The following is a 26,941-nucleotide window of genomic DNA, read 5'->3' as shown; positions in this document are numbered from 1 at the left end:
CACATCACTAATTAGACATTCTGTATTTTTACACTCAGATGAAATATGGGCAACAACATGCAGGTCCACTTTTTAGAAAAAGCTACCTGCCAACTTAATTTACAGTCCATATGGACCTAACAGAGGTGTTTGTAATGCTCATGTTGGTAAATGTGTAAAGGCCAAACACTGATCATACAGATTTCCCTCCTTTTCTTTAACCCACAGAGACACCAAGGGGAGGAAGGGGGGAAACAGATTCTGACTGTGGACATAACATTAAACAGACAATTAAAAATTGAAAAATAAAATACAATCGTTAGTATGAAACATCTCTCTTTTTTTTTTGCCTCACTATAACTGCAAATAATTTGCAGGTTGATGATGAAAATCCTAAAACTATTCTTTCAGCTGTGAGCTACTGATGCTAAACAGGCTCAGGATTACTTACACACCAAATAACAGACAGGTAACCTAATTAGCATCTTCATAATTCAATTCGTCGAGGCTTCATCTCTGATTTGCTGTATTATCAGACTAAAAGTACTTTTCTAGATAAACAAAAGTACTAAATAAAACCACTAAAACACTATACCAACAATACCTGACAAGAAACACCAGCATGACAATTATTACTGGGCTGAGAACTGAAAACTTCATGAACGTAAATATAAACATATGTATTTGTATGTCATTTTTTCAAATTTTGAAAAGCCTCCATACCTTCACCATGAATAAACAGAGACCTCATGTGGTCTTTTTGTGTAATTTCACATGAAAATCTGTTGTCGTCTAAGTGAACACAATGTGGGATTTTAATTGTGGTTATTTGTATTTGAAGAGTATTCGGCTACAAAAGCAGTTTAACCAGTCATCCAAAATTACTGTAAAAAAGGTTTAATGTTTTAAAAAAGTTATAAAAAATAGTACAAAGAATTTACATTAAAATAGCAAATCACAACACATTAATATGAATCTGGTTTTCTGTTTCAAATCTTAACATCACACTGTAAAACTGAAAATGCAGACAAATTTCAAAACAAGTCAACTTGAAACTCACACCTCAATCACATTCAGTTCACTTTTGAAAAACACAAAAATTCTTTCTGAGTAGAAAAATGTATGAGCTGCCAATCAGAGACCTTCTTCTCTTCAATCAAGCGCACTAACCACTACACTACAGATGCACACAAAACTTGGTCTCTGCAAATTAAGTACACCCAGAAAGTAAACTGAAAATACATAGAAATTATTCACCATGATACAGTCCTGATCAAGTGATCAGACCTCTGGTTGTTTTTTATATACCTTCACCCTAAAGAGATTTTGAGGTATCAGCAAAAGTTGTGTTCAAACAATCGAGGTATTAAAGGTTTTACAGAATTGCTACACCCGCTAACATCTAGTGTTTGAAATCATTTGAGAACATTTTCAAAGATCAAGTGAATCATTAGTGTTGTACAAATTAATGCTGGCACTAATTTGTTTTCAAAGACAAAGAACGCAAGGATACTGATTACTGAAGGAAATGGAAGTGAAAAAAGACACTTAGTTACTGTAAATTCAGTTTTAACTGATTAAGACCAGTAAAAAAGAGTTCAGAACATGCTAGCTGTCCATTTTAACATGTGTGTCGTCCAGAAAAGCCAGACATCTAGCTGCAAACCCTGCTCCAAAAAACAAGTCAACGCTGTTAAAAAGTACGTCTTTGTGCTGGTGAAGGTGAAAGGCTTGGATCGTGGTTTAGTTGGTTTCAGGAGGTCTCCACTTTTTAAGCTGATTTTCACTTTGGTTGACTGAAGGTGTTTCATTCCTTAAAATACAACAAAAACAGTGAAACATGACTCTGTTAATACTGCAAACCAAAGTATTCTGGACAGATTAACAGCTTAGACAGCACAACGGAATATGTATCAGAGATTGATGTGCAGTAAACATCAGATTACGAATAAATGAGAGAAATAAGAAGCTCTAGAGGTAACTTAGAGGTGAAATGTCTCAGCATATCAGAGAGTGAAAAAGAATGAAATAACTTTCCAAATGTGAGATGACAGGATGATAAAGATGGAATTACTTCTGATTGTGGTTTGAAGTATTTTAATCGTCTCCCTGTGTGACAGACTGAAGGATTCAAGAATAGTTAAAGCTGCACAAACTTTTATCAGCTGAATGAAAGAGAGAAAGTGCAACACAGACACTGTTTAAGACGAGTACCTGCTCTGAGTTTTCTTTCTGAGCTGGAGAAAGATGAGTGAAGATAAAAAAACCACAGGCAACCAACAACACAGAGGCCAGCATGACTGAAATCCTGAGTGCTTTGACACAAATGGGAAAGGAGAAGAAAATAATCTGAACACCTACAAAGTAACAATACACTGAATCTGTAAAAAGTACAAACATTAACTCACCTAAATTTCTTTGATTAGATCCTGATTTCTCATTTAACCCTGGGAAAAGAAACACAAACATTAGATAAGAGTAATGATTCATTCATAAACAAATGACTTTGAAAGAGTTTCTCACCATCATCATCATCATCAGGAATCATCACCATCACCTCTCTGTGAGGAGCAGAGAGCACTCGTGCTGCACATCCCACCTGTGTGCTGTGTTTACATGAACCTGAGAGCACAGCTGTAGTGGTGACAGTGAATGTAGTGTTGGTGTTGGACACACTGACAGTGTTGTACTGTGAGAAGTTGAGGTCTTGTTGTGAGACACTGAGTGTTACAGTGGGAGCAGGCCGACCAGTGGCTGAACAGGAAACAACCCACTCTTCAGTAGTGTTTGACTCTCTGACATCAACAACAGGTTCATGCAGCTCTGTGAAGGATCAGGAAATATCATCAACATGTTCTTGCAAACACACCAGCTGCTAACACATTTATGTCCACTATGTTTGTTTCAAGCACTTGTTTGTTAAAGAAGACTAAAGTTCTTACCATAGACCTTGAGGCAAGTTTGACCAGTGAAGGAGCCTTCAGGATAAGTGTTAAACAGACATGGATAGCATCCTTCATCCTGCTCTGTGACATTCCTGATGACTATGGAGCAGTTCTGCAGTCCAGTATGTTTAAACTCAACTTTATCTGTAAAGCCATCATTCACTCTCTGACCAAACTGCTTGCTGTAGGTGGCAACATTTGTCTCAACCTCAGGTGAGATTTTCTGCCATGTGACCTGAAGGACGTCTTTAGTCTCCAAGAGCTGACAGCTGAATTCAGCATCTTCTCCCACTGCTGCCAGCACAGTCTGCTGTGTTTGGATCACTGCTGTTAGAGCTGTAGGAGATACAGTTTGAGAAGTCAAGAACTTTCAGACAAGTAAACTGTCATTATCATGTCACTCTTACTAAGTCTGGTCATTGTCCTAAAGGAATTTTTGATACCTGTTAAGAGATTTTCAAATGTTTCAAGTATTATTCCCACTTCCATTCGTATGTTATTGAAAGTTTATCTTTAATTTCAGTGTTAATAGTTGTTTACCCATTTATTCTTTCCATTTAATCGTATTTTATAATTTTACTGTTTCACTGAAGTGAAGCTGAAGTAAAGACAAAAGCATAGTGTTCTCAGATATGATTCACCCAGTACATTTCCTCTGCACCTGGTTCTCTACGAGCCGTTTCACTCCCAGGAAGGGGAGAGCAGGACGTTCTTATCTATACTCCCAAATACCAAGAGGGGCCTGTTCTTCAGAATCACACACACACACAGACACACACAGAAAGCTGCATATATGTGATATTTAGTGATTATCTACAGAACACACACACACCCAGCTAAACTGGAACAAACCTGTTTCTCAGATGCAAATCTTTGTCTCCTCCTTAAACAGTTGAAGCCACTATGTGACTATAAATAAAACCTCTGCCTGCACTCGGGGTGTGAGATCTCCTCGAAATCTCACCCAGCGTGCGCACGTTGTTACCATCTAAACTGTCTTGAGTGTCTTTATTTCGCCTGAAGAATGTCTTGTTTAAATATTTACTCCTTACAATACCTTTTTCTAAACTCAAATTCTGAATTTGCATTAGTGTATTTTTCTACCACTATTGTGTGTATAAATGTTTAACTATTGTGAACTGTCTAGCTTTCTTAGAGGTCAAGGGTCCAAACTATGGTTTTTATTAGTTATTTCAAGTATATCATAATGCATTTGTGTGAGTTCATTAGCAATAAAAAAATATTTTTTTATTTTATTTTTATTATTTATTTCAAGTAACTTTTGTGATGATAAAAATACAGAAATATAAAGCAATAAAAAGAAAGACATTTTAAAAGAAAGAAAGTTCTGTGGGTGATGACCAATGACTGTTTTCTACAGTCATTGGAGATGTCCACAATAACGCGTAGATATAGTGACGTGATAGCCTTGTACCATAAAAGCTGCTGGTAGCTGCGTCTGCTTTTAAAATGACAAGCAGCGAAAGTATTTGAAGAATCTCAAACTGTAGGTTGAGCAAAATCAGGAACAGCGTTACTTCATTTACACAAACTTCATCTTGCTGAACGTAACCTTTCTCTTTTCTTTTGTTTGATACAATAATGAGTGAAAGCATAATCATGCGTCGGGTTATTTACACTCTGCGCTGTTGAAGTCACGTCATGCAAACTCAACTTTTCCTGTAGCCCCTTTCAAATTTAAAACGCTGTAAAAGAAACACTTCGTTTCTTAACAAGGTGTTTATTTGAAATTTGACGAACTCGTGTAATATCACACTCAACGCTTACCCACTGAAAAGCGGTTCTACAATTCAAATTGTACGAAACAAAAAGTGTAACATGTCCGTGTGGTCAAGGTTCACCAACCGTCCTCTTTTCCCCGGACATGTCCACTTTTCACGTTCCGTCCGGGGGGATTTTCTATGGGCTCAAAATGTGGTCATAAATATTTTGTACTTGTAAATCAGTTTTGTACTTGTAAATCAGGATTTGTATGTGTAAAAAGAATTTGTGCGTGCGTAAAAAAGATTTGTATGTGTAAAAAAGATTTGTGTGTGTGTAAAAAAGATTTGTATGTGTAAAAAGAATTTGTGCGTGCGTAAAAAAGATTTGTATGTGTAAAAAGAATTTGTGCGTGCGTAAAAAAGATTTGTATGTGTAAAAAGAATTTGTGCGTGCGTAAAAAAGATTTGTATGTGTAAAAAGAATTTGTGCGTGCGTAAAAAAGATTTGTATGTGTAAAAAAGATTTGTGTGTGGACTTAGCCAAAAACCCCCCTGCAAGTTACAAGTACGAATTTTGACCCTATTTTTCTTCCTGTCATCTGATTGGTCAATGTCATGTCAATCACAAATGTAACAATCCAATCAGAGAACAGATGGGTTTGGCTGTCGGAGGGGCACTTTTTTGAACTGCAGGTCCTTGAAGGGAATAAATGCCCTTTTACATGCCAACCCAGCGTTTTCCTTCATCACCAGGAAGGAAAGCAGTCTGTGGACGTCCGAGTTTGGTGATTTTTGTGTCACAGGTCTACGTGCTTTATACAGGGACTTCCACAGCCTTTTCAACAGCGCTGCGGACCGCGGGGGGGGGGCAGTCTTCATTACAAAGCTTTCTTCGTTATGAATTAGCATACATGTTTTTATTGAACATTTGAAGAACTAGCAAAAAAAACAGAAACTCTTGTAGAGGACATAAAGTCATAGATAGAAACGACAAGGAGCAGGTGCATCTAGTACAGGTAGAGCTGCTGCAAAAACCCACAGAGCTCAGCAGCCAGCGCAACAAATTCTGGATCCTTTGCTTTTAGTTAGCAGTTAGCATTAGCAGCACATCCTGCGTCCGATGTGAAAGGACCTTTATGCTGCGCACTGTGACTCACAGCAATGGTCCCGGGTCAGCCCTGACTTTGTGTTAAACTAATCCTAAAGTAATAATGGTATTTCTAACCACTGACATACCACAACTTTATCCTTTCAACAGCTGCTGAAAGTAAGGGGACCTAGCTGCTATCGGATATTTATATAGAGATCCTCCAGCTTCAAACTGTATTACCCTTCAAGGACCTGCAGTTCAAAAAAGTGCCCCTCCGACAGCCAAACCCATCTGTTCTCTGATTGGATTGTTACATTTGTGATTGACATGACATTGACCAATCAGATGACAGGAAGAAAAATAGGGTCAAAATTCATACTTGTAACTTGCAGGGGGGTTTTTGGCTAAGTCCACACACAAATCTTTTTTACACATACAAATCTTTTTTACGCACGCACAAATTCTTTTTACACATACAAATCTTTTTTACGCACGCACAAATTCTTTTTACACATACAAATCTTTTTTACGCACGCACAAATCTTTTTTACACATACAAATCTTTTTTACGCACGCACAAATTCTTTTTACACATACAAATCCTGATTTACAAGTACAAAACTGATTTACAAGTACAAAATATTTATGACCACATTTTGAGCCCATAATTTTCGAGATTGATAAAAATGTCCGGATTTTTCTATAGTCCGCCAGAGGACCCATGTGTGTGACGTCATCAGTAGCGGTTTTTGATACGGGCGACACGGGCGGTTGCCCGGGACGGCATCGTGGTGGGGGGCGGCATCACGGGTATCATCAACAAAAAACAAAACAAAAAAAAAAATGCCAGTGCATATTGGGAATGGCATAGGCACCGATCGGTTTTCTATCGCCTATTTGCTGGGAGTAAGGGCGCCCTCCGTTTGCGAGGTGCGCCTGGTGCTTGCGGCACAGAGAGGAGAGGGCGGGGCGGCGGGGGATTCACTGGCTGGCTGAAGCAGCATTTACTAACAAACTCGCAAAATAAAACAAAATTAAAAACAAACCAACAAACACGAAAACACCAGACATTATGATACAGACTTATAATTTGCATTTAATTTAATGTTTTTTCGAAATTCTATACGCGAAAAGTGAGCGCGAGAGAGAGCCCTCGGTGCGCCTGCTCGCTGCTGAAGTCAAAGTAAACTTTATTGTCATCTCGCTACATACAGTCCAGTATATAGAGAGACGAGACGACGAGGCTCCAGTTACAGCAGTGCAAATAAACGAACAATAAATATAGTAGAGTAAGAAAATAAATATACACTTTAGGACTCGGGGTAAAGGGATCAATAACAATTTAAAATTTATAATTTACAGTTTGAGGATTTAAAGACTCACACACAACTCGTCGAAAGGAAAGGGGGGCTGGCTCAGGCACGTGCAGAGGGGGGGCGGAAGGGGCTTGAGCACCCGCCCCTTTCCTGATGGGTGCCCAAAGTGCCCTTTTGTTGAAGCAATTTTTTTTTTAATTTTAAATTTTTTTTTTAAATGTGTGTGTGCGTGTGGAGTCCTGTCTGTGCCCCTCAACAATAATATTTAACTATTAATCACATTTTTGCTAAATAAAAGGATCTGGCTTGCATCAGTCACATGATCACCATTAACCAATGATCGCCCTTGACGGCAGAACGCGCTGGTTACGAGCCGGGAACGAGCTCACAAAGAGCACGCGCATTTTTTGCGGTCCGGAGCTGTAGGAGAAACACAAATTAACTCAGAGACACAGACTGATGCGACAAAACCAGTAAGTAGCTGTACAGCGCACACTGTAGTCTAAAGCACACAGGAGTATTAGCTTATCACGTACACGTTGGTAAGCTGTCTTGTGGCAACTGACGAACTGAAACAAATGAGCGTGCTGTGTGTGCAACAGCGCGACAAACTGTACCTGTCCTTTTATTAACTGCACAAGTAGTGCTGGTCATAGCTGCTGGCTCACTGGGTAAGGCTGTCATGGGTCTGTAGCTCTGTCCACCGTTTTAGGGAACATATTTAGTTTTAAAGTAAGTTACAGGGCTTTTCCTGCCTTTCTGGAGGGCTTATATTTCACTTAAAACGATCTAATATGCATGTCCACATAATAATGGATTATTATAATTATAATATTTTAAAAAACACTGTATTTTAAAGAACATACATTAAGAAACAGATTATATTAGATTTATATTTTAAATAAGACAAAATGCTGATTTTACAGCAGCAAAATTATTGTATCTCTACAGTTTAAAAATGTAATAAGCTTTCTCCCTGCACAGAGTGGATAGTGAAACAAATGGAATCATCATAAATACATTATTATAAATTTATTATTTTTTTCCCTCATTGCTTTATTATTGTAGCTCTAGTAATAAATAATAAGGGAAGGATTCTGGATCAGCACCATGATGGAAACTTGTGCCCACAGTATATACAGTATTCTGAAGAAGGTCTAAAATGTCACTGTGTGTGCATGCATGTGTGTGTTTTATGTATATGGATTTTTGAATTATTACTCATAATATAACATTGTCCAGACATGGCTGGTAAGGACATGAGGAGGAAACAGTAGGAGCTGTGTGAGGCTACTAAAGGCAGTGGATCCCTCAGCAGCTGGATTACAAAGAGCACAGGTAACATTAACACATGTACCAGTTGTTGGAGAGGTATTCCAGTATAAAAATAATAATAAGCACAACTGAAATGCTTTGCTTCTATAACATTTTTCTGTTATCATTAAGTGTGGAAAATTAAATAATAGTTTATTGCAATAGCAAGTTGTGCCTTGTTCTCAGATGGACAGCAAGTGGAGAGTGATAGATGAAATGAGGGGATGGAAGGAGGAAGAGAGGCAAAGAGTGATTCACAGGCAGGGTCTAGTTTATTTCTCAGTTTTTTGTTGCCTTATGGTTCCAAGTGCTGTCACCAATCTTTGCATTTTGTTATTATCTCATGACACTTGTTTAATCAGCTACCATCTCTCCTATGGACTTTTTAATGTTTACAGTCTCAGATCAACACAGCCCTGCCCTCCAACACTATCAGCAGCAGGAGCAGCAGCAACCCCTCAACAGCAACATTGTACCCATCAGGTAAAACATAGGCTACGTTTGCTTTGCCTCACAACAGTGATATAGTATGATGCGATCCCATATTAGATTCTTGATGAATGTGTGTTGTTGTTATTCACCCTGGTTCAATGTGCCCCTTTTTAGCTTTGAGCACCCGCCCCTATAAACGTCTCTGCATGGCCCTGGGCTGGCTGCTTCCAAATAGAGCACATTTCATTCATAATGTTGTAAATCCAAGCCCATTATGTTTTCATGATTTGAATCCTGGGTTGTGCGAAATCCCAGAAATAAACCCCAGACAAAGCGAATCTGTGAACTAAGGTGTAGGTCTGTTAGGTTATGTTGTGGTGATCCTCGAGTTGGGGGATGGGTGTTCATACTGAAGTGCAAAATTAAAACCAATGGAAGATGGACAAGAAAAGTTCAAAGCCATCAGGTGCTCAGTTTAGAAAAAAGAGAAGAGGAGGAGAAACGAGCAAAAGATACAGGTAAGCAGATGTGTCATTGGATAATGGCAGGTCATCCTGAAACAATCAGAATCATATTCAGAATACTTTATTAATCCCTAAGGAAATAATGTGGGTTACAGTTGCTCCAAGATGAAATGGTAAAAATAGTAACAGTAACAGACTAAACTCCAAACAATACATTATGTTACAGATTATAATATTAATTATTCAGTGTCAATTGTTGATTTGTCCTGTTCTCATTGTATGACGAATTATGATGGCTGTTTGGTAGCCGTTTGCATACTCTGCATACTCTCTCTCTCTTCATATGTGCGTGTGTGTGTTTCTGTGGTGAAATTCAGTATGCTTCCGACAACAGTTTTATGTTAATGTACAATCCTTAATATGTTTTATGTGTGTGTGTGTGGGGGGGGGCGCCAGTGGGAGTGTTCGCCCAGGGCGCTGGACGTCATCCCCGAACTGCTGCTTCGTGAGCGCGTGTTCTGCGCTCACAGACGGGACAGACTGCGCGCAGCAACGCGCGTAAAGATGTTTTAAAGATCCCAAAGTGCAAGTGCATCTTTTCAGACGAACTGCAAAAGAAATTTCCCTCGTACCGACCCAGTACTGGTAATAATTCTTACGCAGATGAGGCATTATTTCTGTACCATTATTTAATTCCAGATGCTTTTAAGTTAGTTTTTTGCAATTGTTGACTTGTAAAAGCCTATATGACATATTTTATTCCAAAATTCATTAACCGCACAGAGAAGGCATCGTTTAGATATGTTATAAATATGTTTCTTTAAGCAAGGTCTTCATGACTGAGCCAAGTGTCCTCTTTTTTTGGAAATAAAATAAGCTCACCCTAGTATGGTCACATACATAGACGTAGGTATTCTGGAATAAAAGTTTCTTCTTACCTTTGTCAAAGACTCCAAAAATAAAAACGGCAATGACATAATGTGTAATCGTAAACTGTGGCATTGTTCCTCCATGCTGTACTGCCAGAAATACCGCCAAAGCTGGACAGTATGGTTGCGAAAGAAACCGCTACTACTTCCGGGTAAATTGCTGTAACAATTTCTGTAATGTATGTAAAGAAGCAATAATGCCTGATGATAAAACATATATTTCATGATTATAAGGACATAGTAACAGAATTTTTCAGTAACTGATGGTTACTTATTACTTAAAAGTGCAATAATATACAGCGCAGTTGCCTTTTTGATCCCCCTGTATGATAATAGTACAGTCCAGAACAGGGCTGGACTGGGACAAAAAATCGGCCCGGGCATTTTGACTAGAGACCGGCCCACCAGGTATTATAGGAAAAACCATAAAGCCTTTGAATGAAAACAGACGCTGTTGTCACAGTGATGTACACCGTCTTGTTGGTATATATGTATCAGTCTAATAAACTTAAACCTACATCATCCTCCCTATTCTGGTATTCTAAACAGTACCCGAAAGTAGACTGCTTGGTCGAGTTAACCTCCTGAACTATCTACAACACATGGTGAAAACCTGAAATTAAGACAGAGAAGACTAAAGGTGAGACATGATCATTACTGATTACTGATGACAGATTTAGATATATTTTCATAAACCATTCATTTGCCACATCAATAAACAGCATGGCAGGGCAAAATATTTTTTCTAACATGGCAACTTTTAAAAAATGAAAGGAGACAGAAAGACAGGTGAGAAAGAATAAAACTTCATTGACTTTTTGATGGCATTTTACACACAGTACTGGTACAGAATCTAGAAAATGTGGGAAAATAGTGGCATCATATACAGTTTAGCTACTTCTGAAGAAATTATGATGGGACCCTGAAAAAAAATTACTACGTACAAAAATGGATTTCTATACATTTTACATCAGATGAAAACGTTTGTTGTAAGATTCAGATAATTATTTAATAAAAGCTAGACATTTTAAATGAGAATAAGAAAGAAAAGTATTTCTTTGTGCCCACCTTTCCCTGTTAATGGAGGGGGAGAGAATGAGAGGAGAAGAGGCAGCTGTGCAGCAAAGACACAGAATAACTCCAGCTTTGTGTCTTTTTCATTGTAGCTGAAGTCCGGGACAAACTGTGTTCCTTTTCACCTCAATACGAAACGCGCAATATTTTCTCTGAATACGAGACGATTCCGTTTTTTACGGGACGGTTGGAAACTCTAATAACTAACCTTATGAATGAGATAAAACAAGTTCAACATCAATAAAATCATAGTACCCGCCCAGCAGTATATAAACTCCTCATGCTAGTTAGTACGCAGTACGAGTTATTGTAACTGACTGTAAAAAGTCAGCATAACGAAAATAAACTCCACCTAAACTTGGTTTATATCTGACCCAGATAGACTGCAGGTCATAACTTCTTACCTGAAGTTCAGTTCACCGCCTCGGGTCTCTGCTCCTCCTGCCTTTCCGTCACCCTCATCCACCTGTCAGCGTGTTGCATCTGCTGGCCTCCACCACTTGCTAATGTTACTGAATCTGTGGAAGCTCCGCAATAGCCACCACCAAACAATTGAGTTATTTTTACACATCTCCCAGCATCTGGCTAATCCACCACCTTTCAGTGTTTATACCGTTAGGGGGGGGGAACCCATCGGCCCATAAAAACGAAAAATCACCATCGGCCCACCGGGCAAATGCCCGGTATGCCCGATGGCCAGTCCAGCTATAGTCCAGAATCATATTATCTTTTACTACATTTCATGTGGTTAAAAAAAAAAAAAAAGCATTTCTATCATAAAGAAAAAAGAAATGTTAGAATTTTCTCTAAAGTCATGTTTTCAGATGGGGTATTAAGCTAGAGGACATTTGTTGTGAGAGGTCTCTCTGTGGAAAGCTGTTATATTCTCATCTATTTACAACTAAATTGCAGGTTGTTTGTGTAGATCCCAAAGTGTTTCAGCAGCTGAAAACAGATGCAGCTGCACCCCATAGTGTAAAGTTAGCAGATAAACTGAAACTCTTTGAAAAGAAATTAATATTGAACACATGCTATTCTCACGTGAGTCAAGAATACTATACAAATGAAACCACACAACATAATCAAAACATATTGAAGCTGAACACATATATATTTATTCTACTGTTTCACAATCCTTTGTTTTGTTATCTTTCTACAGTTACACGCATAATTCCTTTTAAAATATGGCATTCCCTTTTAGAGAGAGGTGCCAAACATTTATAATAAATAAATATAGATATATATTTAATGATTCCAAAATAAATCAATAAATCACACACTTAAATAAATCAACACTGTCGCCCAATTTTTTTTATTTAAAGTAACATGATGGCCCAAAACAAAACAAAAATATACAGTAGGCTATATGTATTTTTACATATTTGATTACTTCTCTAACCTAGAACACTAAACAGAACAACAACATGAAAATATGCACAGTGAAAACAAACAGACATATTTTTCATATTTACAGTATGTTACATAATTACACAGACACTGTACAGTTGTGTAAAAAATTCATTATGGTAAACAGAAAGTTAATTAAGCCCCAGTACGATGATTTCTTTTGGTGTAGTCCTTCGTTTTTCTTCAGGATTGAACTTTGTTGTTACCGTTGTTGTGGAAGTTTTCCATTAAATAAAGCCTGCAGACAAGCGGTGAGCGGTAGCTAACATTCTTTAATCAAAACAAAGAACAGAAAACTAAGCTTGGTGGAGAGACGGTCAGCAGAGTCTCTCTGAGGCTACGTCCACACTAGCCTGGATAGATTTGAAAAAGGCGTTTTCATCACACTAGCGTTTTCAGTCGTTTCACAGAGTTGTGCGTCCACATTGAAACAGCCGAAAACGCTTATGTTCCAGCACTGCGCATGCGTAAAAGCTAGTGATAATTAAGAATTTGAAGAAAAGCTATCTGGAGCATGTACAAACTGATATGAATCTTTTTTAAGGGCTGTCAAAATTGAGAGCAATCAAAACAACTGCTGTATAATGCACTCTGCTATCTTTGTTTAATTGGTCACATGACTGCATCACATGACTAAAATGCGTCCTTCGTTTTAGATATTCTGCGTTTTCGAGAGAGTTTTCAAAAGTCTCAGTGTGGACGCGAGGCCAAACCGAGAAAAACGATGAATTTTCAAACTAAAACGCATTAGTGTGGACGTAGCCTAAGAGACAAAAGACTTTTCCTGTGGAGTGGTCTGCTTCCCCCCAACTTCCTTACCAGACCCCCACCATCTGTCTAACTGCATGAATGTGAAACATGCTAAAGTCCAGTGGCACTAAGGCAGTATACAATTAATTAATGTGAATAATACATAAATAAAAGAAATTCTTATACACCATCTTGTGGGATACTTTCTGTCATTGAACTCTTTGTTTCAGTTTTCATCAAAAATGAGTCTTCTTGCTGGTGCTGATGGCAACACTTGGTTATAATTTTGTTGAGTTCGCTCAGGAGTCTCTTGTCTGACTTCCCTGTACTCTTGTGTATCAGTCCTTAAAATGAGAGCAAACAAAAAAGTTATATTTTTTAAATATTACTGTATGATTGAGAATAAAGTTACAGCAAAGTGTGAGAACATTTAAAAGATTGAAAGTGAAATGTGACAAGAGAAGCTGAAATTTCAGGTTGTAAATTCACAGGATAAAGAGTCACTTACTCCTCAGTGTCTCTGTTTGCAGTTTCAGGTGTTTCATTCAACTGAATCGCCATGTGTGAAAGACTGAAAAATGTAAGAAATGTATTATTTATTTAAATTATTATTGCTAATAAACTCACACAAACGCATTATGATATACTTGAAATAAATAATAAAAACCATAGTTTGGACCCTTGACCTCTAAGAAAAATGGACAGTTCACAATAGTTCTGAAAGCTCATGACTTCTCAAACTGTATCTCCATGCAGCTCTAACAGCAGTGATACAAGCACAGCAGACTGTGCTGGCAGCAGTGGGAGAAGATGCTGAATTCAGCTGTCAGCTCTTGGAGACTAAAGACGTCCTTCAGGTCACATGGCAGAAAATCTCAAATGATGTGGAGACAAATGTTGCCGCGTACAACAAGTACTTTCGCCAAAAAGTGTATACTGACTTTACAGATAAGGTTGAGTTTAACTACACTGGACTACAGAACTGCTCCATAGACATCAGGAATGTGACGGTGCAGGATGAAGGATGCTATCACTGTCTGTTTAACACTTATCCTGAAGGCTCCTTCACAGGTAAACCCTGCCTCCATGTCTTTGGTAAGAACCTTTATCTTCTGTCAACAAATGTCAGAGCTACATTTGCTGGACATAAATGTGTTAGCAGCTTGTGTGTTTGTAAGAACATGTTGATGATATTTCCTGATCCTTCACAGAGCTGCATGAACCTGTTGTTGATGTCAGAGAGTCAAACTCTACTGAAGAGTGGGTTGTTTCCTGTTCAGCCACTGGTCGGCCTGCTCCCACTGTAACTGATTATCTGCAGAATAACTTGGGCACAAAACAAACTTCACTGTTCAAAACCTTGCAGACTTCACTATATACAGTGCAGACAGTGTGGACCCTCTAAACTAGGTTTGTGGGATTTGATCTTTTAAGAAATGCAGACCAAACCGTTTTTGGTTGTATTCACTTAAACAGAATGTCTTGAAGAATTTACTGGAGTCAACAGCAACAGCATAGTGCAATCATAACCATCATACAACCTCATCGCTGTACATTTCCTCCATGCTCCTAGTAACTTCCTAGTGTTCTGTTCCCAGTTTGTTTTCTAGTTTGAGTTTCCAGTTTCCAGTTAAGTTTGTTGTATTAATCGTTCGAGTTTTTCCAGCAATAAAGCTGCTGTTTTGAGTTTACTCTCTGCGTATCAGTCCCGTGTTTGCGTCCAACATCCTGTCTGCCACACAGCAAACCATGACTATTTCAAATCATATTATTTTGCCCTTCCACACTGAGAAGCAAAATTTCGAGCGCAAACTGAGTTGATCAGCTTTTTGAATGTTAAGTACCGGTAACTTAACTTATAAATTGAGTTCTAATAAAAAGTTGATAAAATCTGAGTTCAGTCTACTTAATATTTGTAATTAAATACAATATGAGATTTAACAGAGTGGAAATTATTAACACAAATCATAGTTTTTATTTAAACCTCTTAGAGAAAATAAAAGCTACCATTTTAATTATTTTACAGGTAATAATGGTGAAACATTCATATACACAATCTTGATACAATAATAATGAAAATTATGAATTTATGCAGAAAAACTGAAAACAGCTTTTCAGAAACCATTCAGAGTTTCACAGACTGTGTGTGTTTCACTTCTCCTATCTCAACATTCAATCTGAAACGATGTGGAGACAAATTTCGAAACGGCTTTAATGATAAAGTCGAGTTTTTATACACTGGACTACAGAACTGCTCCATAGTCATCAGGAATGTGACGGAGCAGGATGAAGGATGCTATTGTCTGTTTAACACTTATCCTGAAGGCTCCTTCATTAGTAGAACCTGCCTCCAAGTCTATGGTAAGTTCTTGAAACAAACATAGTAGACATAAATGTGTCAGCAGCTGGTGTGTTTGTAAGAACAGGTTGAAGATATTTGCTGCACAAAAATCTATCAGGACAACATGGAACATAGACATGGTTTAAGAGGAGTACCTGTTCTGAGATTTCTTTCTAAGCCAGACAAAGATGAGAACAGCAACACCGAGCACCAACACCACAGAGGATAAAGTCACTGAAATCCTGATTCCTTTAAGACAAACAGGAGAAAGAAATGTATAAAAATCTGAACATCTATCAAAACAAAATAGGAACAGGAAAACTGGCTTTAAAACATACAAATGTTAACACACCTAAATTCCTGGGATTAGATCCTGATTTCTCATCAAGATCTGGTAGCAGAAACACAAACATTACAATCACAAAGTAATCATTAATTTATAAATACATGACTTCAAGAGAGTTTCTCACCATCATCATCATCAGGAATCATCACCATCACCTCTCTGTGAGGAGCAGAGAGCACTCGTGCTGCACATCCCACCTGTGTGCTGTTGTTACGTGAACCTGAGAGCACAGCTGTAGTGGTGACAGTGAATGTAGCGTTGGTGTTGGACACACTGACAGTGTTGTACTGTGAGAAGTTGAGGTCTTGTTGTGAGACACTGAGTGTTACAGTGGGAGCAGGTCGACCAGTGGCTGAACAGGAAACAACCCACTCTTCAGTAGAGTTTGACTGTCTGACATCAACAACAGGTTCATGCAGCTCTGTGAAGGATCAGGAAATATCATCCACATGTTTTTACAAACACACCAGCTGCTAACACATTTATATCAACTATGTTTGTTTGAGTTGAATTCAATTCAAATTAGGCCTAATTATTCAAGACCTTGCATGTGAGCTGTCAGGATATCAAGATTTTGAATTCAAATCTAGATTTAACAGGGATCCAGTGTAGAAAACTCAATATAGGAGAAATATGCTCTCTCTTTCTAGTCTCTGTCAGCACTCTTGCTGCAGCATTTTGGATTTGAAGGCTTTTCAGGGAATTTTAGGACATCCTGATAATAATGAATTACAGTAATTCAGCCTAGAAGTAATAAAAGTATGAGCTAGTTTTTCAGCGTCATTATGTCTAATTTTAGAGATATTGTGCAAATGGAAGAAAGCAGTCCTACATATTGGTTTAATATGTGCATTGAAGGACATATCCTGGTCAAAAATGACTCCAAGGTTCCTCACAGCGTTACTGGAGGCCAAGGGAATGCCATCCAGAGTAAGTATCTGGTTAGATACCATATTTCTAAGATTTTTAGTGCCAAGTAAAGCACATTTTATCTGAATTTAGAAGCAGGAAGTTAGAGGGCACCCAGGTCTTTGCTTCTTTAAGACATCCCGGCAGTTTAACTAAGTGTCATCTGCATAACAGTGAAAATGCATGCCCTAAACCTGTTTCTGTACTACGATGAGGGTACAGTACTCTTGAAATAAACCATTCCTCTGCATATGATTAGTTAGCTGTTTTACAACTTCAGTTCTAATCTGTCATCAGAGTCACTTATTGTTGGAAAAGGAAGGTTAAAGTTCTTACCATAGAGTTGGAGGCAGGTTCTACCGATAAAGGCTCCTTCAGGATAAGTGTTAAACAGACAGCGATAGCAGCCTTCATCCTCCTCCGTCAAATTCTTGATGACTATGGAGCAGTTCTGTAGTCCAGTATGTTTAAACTCAAATTTATCTGTAAAGCCGTCATTCACTCTCTGACCAAAGTCCTTGCTGTAGGTGGCAACATTTGTCTCCACATTATTTGAAGTTTTCTGCCATGTGACCTGAACGACGTCTTTAGGCTCCAAGAGCTGACAGCTGACTTCGGCATCTTCTCTCATTCCTGCCAGCACAGTCTGCTGTGTTTGGATCACTGCTGTTAGAGCTGTAGGAGATATAGTTTAATATGTGAGGCACATTCAGTTTTCAATTAGTACATTTTTTTTTTCAGTTTTCTGTTTAAATTCAAAGTCAATATTTGCAGTAGTCATTAGTCTATGTACCGTCATTAAAGTTTTATTATAAAAATGGTTGGTAAGTATAAGTTAAGTGCTTCAAACATATATTAAATGTGAATATTTTTAATTGGAATAACTTTGTAAATTTTGTCATAGGCTGCTATTTACACAGATATGTCATTACTATGCTTAAACACATTAACTTCAGTTCAGTTCTGCTCTGTCATCAGACTGTATTGAATTATGTCAAAAGTCCTCCGCAAGATAAAACATAATTTAATGGCCAATCTGCAGCAAACACATGTAACTGCACATACTGTGAGTGGACGGAAATGCTTCAGGACATGCCTCAGAATCTCCTGGATTTTGAGATTGCCCTTGCATTAAAGTATTCTAATGGTAGTTGCCAGTACTTGCACTCATACACTCCAGAAAATGACGGTATTTTGAATTTATTTTCAAGAACAAACACGACATAAAACAGCGGTCACGTTGCCGCACGGTACAACTCGATGTTGTTTCGTACTGCTTTGAAAGTGACAATTACGTGACAATGTCGCCCATGTTCCTTTTTGGCTCCGCCCTCCAAACTTTGAAAAGTCGGTGAATGGCGGGCTCACAATTCAGTTTGGGGAAAGCGGAGCTGTCAGAGGGAACGCTGAGAGCTCACACTATGCGCGAGGAATTTGAACGCGAGAGCTGCATACCTGCATCCGTGAAAATACTTTGTCGTGATTACGTTTTATCTCCCGATGAAACGCTGGACAGAGAGAGGACTTTGTTGTCTCTTCTTAAATTTGCTCTAACAACATTTTTACAGCGCCGTCATGGATACGGATGTACGTAAGCGCGCCTCTGCGTGTACCCGGTAGACCTAAAAACCAGCTGCGTGTAAATCTGCCTCCCACTTAAATACTGAGTTAAACCCAAACAGTCCTTTATAGGCTACTGTCCGTGTTAGTACCACCAAAGTACCAGTTCACCTTACTGAACATCCTCACGTTTAACAAAGAAGAGGAAGAAGTCAGTATTTTCGGGAAGAATCGCTTATTGGCCCATGCACGTGTGTAATATTGACACCCAGTTTCAGCTCACCTTTGTCAAAGACTCCGAAAATAAGAACAGTAGTAACATAATAACATGTAACTCCAAAGCGCGGCATCATGCCTCCGTACTTTACCGCCAAAAAATTCAAACTGATTTGACGTGTAGGCTGGGCAAGTCAAAGCAGTTCCGGGTTAATTGTTCATCACACCACTTATATAATCACATATAAACTAATAAAGTAGCTCAAAAAACTAAGATAAAATCACACCTGAGTGGTATTATAATATAATAACAAATGAATTATTCAACAGGCAATGTTCAGTTATCACTTCAACATGCGATATGAACAGCGAGTCTCCCCTCTTCCGCTGCAGCGGTACAGTCCTCTTATGTAACCACATACCAGTGCGCCAAATATGGAAATCAACTTTTCTGTTACGTTGTCCAAGTTTTTTTTCCAGCTTGTTCTGAAACTCTTGCTGACAGGAAATCACAGCAAAAAAAGATAATTAACATTTCAGGTATATAAATTGTAGGTTTATCTTGAGGATCCCAGAGAGACTGTAGGCTACCCTTTTGTGTAAATTACATAATATTCTCAGCACCACTGAAGACGTTAGAGTAAAAAACAAAAAACAAAATAGAGCTAAAACTTTTTTTTATCATCGCATGTAAAAAAACCCAATATGATAAAGTCACATGTGCCATTTACACATACAAATAAACAACCAGTATGCCAAAAGTGACACAATATATCAGTAAAGACACAAAAGAAGAAGCATTTAATGAGATATTGTGGAGAAACAAAATATCACAATACAACACTGGGTAAATTAAGAAAACACAAAATATCATGTGTGTTTGCATTTTCTCCATTTTGCACAGTTGTTGTTGACTTTACAAAGATTTGCACATTTAGACAATTGCTCTGGCAACCTCCTTCATCAAATTACAATATTCCTGTGAGGTTAACAGTGCCACGTATTTTCTGTCTTCCCTGAAGCTGGGTTTGTGTTCCTTTTCATTTACAAACCAGGAACCTTTTATGCATTATGCAAATATGCTATGCATGATGGCAGCAAATAAAACTATGCCTTTAACCTCCTAAGACCCGAACTCTTCCACAGCATGCATTTTTAATTTCTCTTTGATATTTGGGCATATTGTTTTTACATTCATTAGGTCCCAAAGGATTACCAGATTTTTATTTTTTTTTTTTACCTAATTTTTGTTTCTAAGAAAAATGAGAGCCACATATGAGGATATTCGTTTAAAATTTCGATAGAACAGTAGCAGTATAATGTCCTCGTAAGTGGATATCAGGCCCTTGCAAAATTGAGTATTTTGGTCTAAATAACCCAAAATGTGATGTCCACATATGTGGGCGCCAGGTCCCAGGAGGTTAAAGATCAGGGACATTTATGTTTTCATAATCTCATGTAATGCTGAATAAATAGATCATTTACTGCATGAAACATCACATGGTTCTTAACAAGTCAACAAGTTCATTACATACTGCCTGGCGTACAACATGTTTAAATTAATTATACGTGTGTGTTACACTGATGACATTACCTCCCACTGGCTGTTTTTTGTTTTTAGTTGCCTTCTATCACTAAATCACATCAGGTCATTGCGGTTTAAAAATTTAGTATTTCTTTATTGCACCATTCCGTAGTCACACAAATCTAAATGAGACTGGAGTTTTCTGCAGGAGATCAGTGGCAGTTCCACAGCCTGTTCTTTCCTTAAGGAAAAAAAAATCACAGCTGGGTTCTTCATACAGTGTCAATCTCCATTGTGTTATAAATAATGTGGCACCAAAAGGAAAACAAAAACAAAACAAAACAAAAAAACGCAGGAACTTAACAATCATGGCTTCAAAGTTAGCTAACTTTCATCAGTTAGTTCCAAAAAATATTGTGATAATAAGTTGGTTGATCCTCCTGTCTAAATCAATCTGTTACTGGTTTTCTATAAAAGCTTCACATGCTCCTCCTAAACACTCAAATTGTGAATTATGTTTCAAATTCTTGCTTTATTTCATATTACCAGATGGACAAATATTCCTGCATTAAATACCCAAGAACTATGACTTCATATGTTGTGTTCTTTGAACAGATCCTGTACACAACAATGCAAAAAAAAAGATATATTTCCAACTGTGACACGTCAGTCAGCGGTATTCTGATATGGGCAGGAAGGATGGTCGAGTGTTTCCCATTGTGACAGTACTTGTGTCTCAAGCTTCGATGCAGTTTTTTCAGGTTTAGAAAAATCAACATTCTTTTTCTGAACAGGCGTCCGTTGTCTGAGATCACTATTCAATAAATGTCCTCTACCCCTTAAAACAAAGATAAAACATGTTTTCACCAAGGACGTAGATTTGGTGTTGGCATTGGTGGGGACGGATAATTCAACCACGGAACACTGCTAATAGATAGATTGATAACAAAAGGAGAAATATACTTGCCTACATATGCTATTCTACATGCTTTTAAACCATTTAAAATTACAATTCATAGTTTTATATGTGAATTATATGATGTTAAATTACTACTAAACAAATGACTGACTAAGTATTTTAGACTTTAGTTTACTTCAGCCATATTCCATATAAATCAGGTATCATACAAAAATAAAAATAGCTTCAAATACAGTCATGACAATAAAAGAATATGACTTTAAGGACTTAACAACATTATTGTTGTTAATATATATGCAGGTTCTTCCTTTTTGCTGCCATCCTCCTCTCCTCCTTGCAGGTCCTCGCAGCGCAGGCTTGCCGCTGCTAAAACTAAACAAAGCTCCCTGAAAGGCACAGCCAATCACATTGGCCATATTTGTTACATGAGGTAGGACTGCAGTAGAGAACGTAATTTAACTCTTTCTGCACCGCTGGGTGAATGAGACGTTGACAGATCGTTTTTTTCTTTCTATTGTTTTTTTTTTCTTTACTCGAAGAGATCAAATTATTGGTGGGGACAATTCAATAATCGCTGGATATTGGTGGGGACATGTCCCTTCCGTCCATGCCAAATCTACGCCCTTGGTTTTCACTCATAATTTTCATCACTAAATTAATATTGTATGGTATGTTTTATGAACAAATCAATAACTTTAAACAGTGGAATGCTGGGCATGTGCAATAACTATCTTGGCAAGTACAGAAAAGGATAAAGAGTGACTTACTTGTGAGTGTCTCTGCTTGTAATTTTAGGTTTCTCACTCATCTCAAGGTCCACTTGTGAGAGCCTGAAGGGTTTATTGACTCTTACATTATACACACCTTTATGTGTAGATTAAGATACATGATTTCAGGCACTACAGATACTGTTTGAGAAGAATACCTGCTCTGGGATTTTCGTAAGCAGGACAGTGATGACTGCTGCACAACCACAGACCACCAGTACAGACGCAATGATTAAAATAATAATCACTTAAAAATAAGAAAGCACGTAATTATGTAATCTACCTAACATTAAATCTTGAAAAATGAACACAAACTTTAGCATTTGTCAGTCTGTGACTTTTAGAGTTTCTCACCCACATTTGCAGAAGTCTTTTTGACCTCATGAATCGTCACCATCACCTCTCTGTGAGGAGCAGAGAGCACTCGTGCTGCACATCCCACCTGTGTGCTGTTGTTACGTGAACCTGAGAGCACAGCTGTAGTGGTGACAGTGAATGTAGCGTTGGTGTTGGACACACTGACAGTGTTGTACTGTGAGAAGCTGAGGTCTTGTTGTGAGACACTGAGTGTTACAGTGGGAGCAGGTCGACCAGTGGCTGAACAGGAAACAACCCACTCTTCAGTAGAGTTTGACTCTCTGACATCAACAACAGGTTCATGCAGCTCTGTGAAGGATCAGGAAATATCAGAATACAAAATACTTTTACAGAAAAAGAAACTTTTGATTTTGGAAAACTTTACATATCATTAATGACTAGTATACAGTAATAACTGTGACAAAAATGATTTTCAGTTTCCTTTGGTGTCATGTTGTACAATTTATGAAATGTCCCTGATCTAAAAATCACAGATTTTCCTGTAAAAAAAATAATATAACAAAGAGAAACAGAAAATAGCTGCTTCTAAAAATGTTAGTTTGGTTTAATAGATGATGTTATACGTGAGGAACGTCACACCAAAGTTGGATGAAAATTTGTTTATGTCACTATTTAAGCTTTAATATCTATAAAACAATTCTCCTGATTTGCACTTTGTATTCACAGCCTTATCATTTGTTCCCATTGTTTGTAGGTCTATGAAAGAATGCCAAAGATAAAATGACCTCACATTCATGAAATAGTATTTTTATCACTGAGTGATCATCTTGACAGAGAACACAACAAAACGTAGCCACCATTCAAAGAAGAGCTTTTAATGTCGTTCAAGAAGCCTGGAGAACTATCCCCGAAGACTAATTAAAGAAATAACAAGAAAGTTGCCTAAGAGAGTTCAGACTATGATGAAGAAGAAAGGTGGTCACACCAAATATTGACTTTCAAGCTTGTTAGACTTGTACAAACTCTGTTTCTTCCTTAGTGTATTGTGTACTGTATTTAAATGTATATTTTCACACTTTCGAGTAAACCACTGGAGCTATTCTCCAAAAGTTGAATCTGTTCATCTGGACGTAGCATTTTGTGGGAGAAACGTTTCGTCACTCATCCAAGTGACTTCTTCAGTCTCAGCTGACTGCAGGTTTCCCCAAACCTTATAAACAGTACATTTGCATAATGACTGAAACCAGCCCACTGAAGGAACAATGGGCTGTGAGGTCAGTTCCTTAATCATAATTATGCAAATTCCCATGACCATTGATCAACAATCACTGACCAAAACTCACTGATCAAAGAACACTGATCAATGGCCATGAGTACCATTCACAGAGAGTTGGGGAATGGCTGCAATCACAGCATTGTAAGATGGCGAAAGATGTACCCTTAGGCCCCCTCCTCGATTCAGAGATGGTCTTTCCCTTTTCACGTAAATGGCCTCCTTGACTCCGCGCTCAAACCAGCGTTCCTCCCTGTCCAGGATGTGTACATCCTCATCCTTGAAAGAGTGTCCACTGGCCTGTAGGTGTAAATAGACTGCAGAGTCCTGGCCTGATGAGGTTGCTCTTCTGTGTTGTGCCATCCGCTTCGCCAGAGGTTGTTTGGTTTCCCCGATGTATAAATCCTGGCAATCCTCCTGGCACTTAACAGCGTACACTATGTTACTCTGTTTGTGTCGGGGGACCTGATCCTTGGGGTGGACCAGTTTTTGGCGCAGCGTATTTTGGGGATTAAAAGCCACAGAGACCCGGTGTTTAGAAAAAATGCGTCTCAACTGTTCCGATACTCCTGACACATATGGGATCACTACAGGTTTTCGCCTGGGCAGCGGTTGTCCTTCTCTCCTGGATCGGCTGGAGCTTTCTTTAGGTGCCTTCCCAGCTTTGACAAAAGTCCAGCTGGGATAACCACATTTACTCAGGGCCTTCTTGATGTGCTGTTCTTCTGCCTCCCTGGCCGCTGTGTCAGTGGGGATGGTGTTCGCTCTGTGTTGTATCGTCCTGATGACACCCAGTTTGTGCTCCAGTGGATGATGAGAGTCAAACCTTAGATACTGATCCGTATGCGCAGGTTTACGGTACACGTCAGCTTTTAGATGTCCCCCATTACTGATGGAAATCTCACAGTCTAAGAAGGCTAACCTGCCACTTTTCATACTCTCCCTGGTAAAGGTTGATGTGTTGGTCCACCGAGTTAATGTGATCTGTGAAATGTAGTACGTCCTGAGATTTGATTTTCACCCAGGTGTCATCCACATATCTGAACCAATGGCTTGGTGGTGTTCCAGGGTAGGATAGCAACGCCCTCTTTTCCACTTCTTCCATGTACAAATTGGCCACGATGGGTGAAACTGGGGAGCCCATGGCACTCCCATGTTTCTGCCTGTAGAACTGGAGCTATTTTCAATTTTCCTGTGAACAATTGAAAAAATAAAGGGCAGGTCAAGACTTTTGCACAATACTGTATAATTGCCGTTATGAACTGTATCTGTTCCCTGTGAGTTTTGTGGTTTGTTTTGGTTTTAATTTATGACCAGAGAGAGAATGACACATCATTTATTTTAAGCTGAAGAGTATGAAAAAAACTGTTATTGAAAAATGTAAAATTCTTACCATAAACTTGGATGCAGGTTTTACCTCTCAGAGGACTTTCATGTTGGACGTCGAACAAGCAGACATAGCAGCCTTCATCCTGCTCTGTCACATTTTTGATCACTAAGGAGCCGTTCTGCAGTCCAGCATATTTAAACTCTGTTTTATGTAAACAGTCAGGATTCACTTTCTTGCCAAATGTTTTGTGGTAAGACGTTAAATTCCACTTTCCCTCAGCCAAGATTTTCTGCCATGTGACCTGAACAATATCTTTAAACTGCATGAGCTGACAGTTTAAGAAGGCATTTCCTCTCACTTCTACCAAAACTGTCTGTTGTGTTTTTATCACAGATGTTTGACCTGCACAGAGAAAATCACAGAGAGTGTAAACCATAAAACAGACTGTAACTGTATCTAACATCTGTAATTTAATGCACATTCAGTGATGCTACAATTAAATAAAACAGTTAACTCTATATCCTGCATACCACAAATCCTTTTAAACCCTAAAAGCAAGGAAATCACCACACACCATAGCTTGTCTCGCTCACCTTTTAAAGAAACTGCCAGGAAAGAAAAGTAAAATATGACTGAATGCTCTGCCATGCTGTCATTTGCGCCAAAATGTAGCTCTGATTGTGGTTTGAGTCTCACTCAGCCTCCGTATAGGATTTTAAGGGGTGTAAAAGCCTTAATGTAAGCAGAGATCCCGCTTATTATTAACACATGACAAAGCCTGGGATCCAATCGGATGTTTAACAAGCAACTAATCTGATGGTTTAGTATAGATTTTTTACATTAATGAAGGCTATTTTACAGCACCCGACTCCTGATTGTCCCCTATTCATAAAAGTGGAACAACCAGTAAAAAATTTACTTTCACTTTCGTTTTAGGCTGGTGGTGTACGCCATAGAAGCCAAGGATATTTGTACAAGTCTCAAATTGTTTGCTTTCTTCTGCTTTTAAATCATCGAAATTACCACAAACAAACAAATGGGTAAAGGAGTAAATACAAAACAATCAGCTGTTTTTTTTCCATATAATTTTATAAGCAATACAATGTAAATGATATTGTAATTGTTTGTATGTTTTCAAATTAAATATAAAATGAGTAAAACATTATACCAACAATTCCTAACAAGAAACACTGGTGTGATTTTATCAACACAAATAATGAAGGATATGGTCAACAGTGATGGGAATAACAGCATCAAAATAAACTGTGTTGCTCACGCTGTTACATTTTTTCAGTGACTGGTAATCTAATTAATTACTTTTTCTATCGTTACAATGCTGTAGCTACTGAGGACCACCAAGGGAGCAGGATAATGATTCAGTACATTTTTGAGTTTTTTCAACATTTGACTGGTGTTACTGACTTAAGATTTACACGTTTAGGCAACTTGACTCTTCTGAATTGTGTCTGAATAGTTTTGTGTTAACTAGCCATTTGTCAGTCAAATGCACTATCCGCTACAAATACACATAAAGGTTTATGTTGATGAATCAAGGTTTTCATGCTGCTGTAACAATGCTTAAGGAATGCTGAATAAAGTAAAGAGGATGTAACCGTCCCTGAGACACTTAAATAAAAGTGTTTGTTTTATATGTTTCTGTGATAGATTCATGTTTAATTTAGTTCATTTATTTGTTGCAAAGGGTTAAAAAATTATTGGATAAGATGATAAAAATGGTAGCAATGATTAAAAACTTGTCTAAGATATGTGATTACAAAATAAGAGTTTGTCAAAGGTGTAAAGTGCTGTAAGGTTTGTTTGAGGTAGAGTTTGTAATGGTCACATGACCAGAGTTTAGCTGAGAGCACAACCATGGCATTGTGGGTCAGAGCATGGATACAGAGCTACATATGCAGCTAAAGTCACAACAGTAATGTTATTCTGCATGTTGTCCAAGAGGCGCACACAGTAATGGTTTTCATTTATATTGTGCATATAATGTTGTATACATGT

The 26,941-nt window shown here is 38.2% G+C and overlaps 1 protein-coding gene across 7 annotated transcripts; it reads right to left on the bottom strand.

The window, feature by feature from the left end:
• Positions 1–1,650: 1,650 nt before the first annotated feature.
• Positions 1,651–19,364, bottom strand: LOC102080377 (OX-2 membrane glycoprotein-like). 7 transcript variants are annotated; one of them, XM_025902773.1, is made up of 7 exons: positions 18,864–19,357; positions 2,922–3,260; positions 2,503–2,802; positions 2,388–2,426; positions 2,194–2,294; positions 2,054–2,100; positions 1,655–1,792 (listed from the first exon to the last, which is right to left on the bottom strand). In XM_025902773.1, the coding sequence occupies exons 1-6, from the start codon at positions 18,931–18,933 to the stop codon at positions 2,077–2,079; spliced, it is 873 nt and encodes a 290-aa protein (XP_025758558.1). In that variant the 5' UTR covers positions 18,934–19,357; the 3' UTR covers positions 1,655–1,792; positions 2,054–2,076. The 7 variants fall into 7 exon arrangements, 6 of the variants coding, with proteins under 6 accessions (XP_025758557.1, XP_025758554.1, XP_025758555.1 ...); XM_013266016.3 differs by lacking the exons at positions 1,655–1,792; positions 2,054–2,100; positions 2,194–2,294; ... (1 more) ...; positions 2,503–2,802; positions 2,922–3,260 and adding exons at positions 12,355–13,768; positions 13,933–13,995; positions 15,921–16,014; ... (1 more) ...; positions 16,236–16,532; positions 17,357–17,695 and having other exon boundaries at positions 18,864–18,999; XM_025902771.1 differs by having other exon boundaries at positions 2,194–2,426; positions 18,864–19,362.
• Between the last annotated feature and the right edge of the window lie 7,577 nt (positions 19,365–26,941).

The sequence above is a fragment of the Oreochromis niloticus genome, linkage group LG23 (assembly GCF_001858045.2).
Source record: "Oreochromis niloticus isolate F11D_XX linkage group LG23, O_niloticus_UMD_NMBU, whole genome shotgun sequence".
NCBI classification, from domain to species: domain Eukaryota; kingdom Metazoa; phylum Chordata; class Actinopteri; order Cichliformes; family Cichlidae; genus Oreochromis; species Oreochromis niloticus.
The sequence above is the reverse complement of the archived record's forward strand: the minus strand, read 5'-3'. Positions and strand labels throughout refer to the sequence as shown.

Bases quoted from the DNA above. Each gene is read 5' to 3' on its own strand.
- LOC102080377 (XM_025902769.1), bottom strand. From the start codon at position 18,933: ATGATGCCGCGCTTTGGAGTTACATGTTATTATGTTACTACTGTTCTT. The intron at 3,261-18,863 runs GTGAGCTGAAAC...TATCTCCTACAG, and splicing joins TTTCGGAGTCTTTGACAAAG to CTCTAACAGCAGTGATCCAA. The intron at 2,427-2,502 runs GTGAGAAACTCT...TTCTTTTCCCAG, and splicing joins TCCTGATGATGATGATGATG to GGTTAAATGAGAAATCAGGA.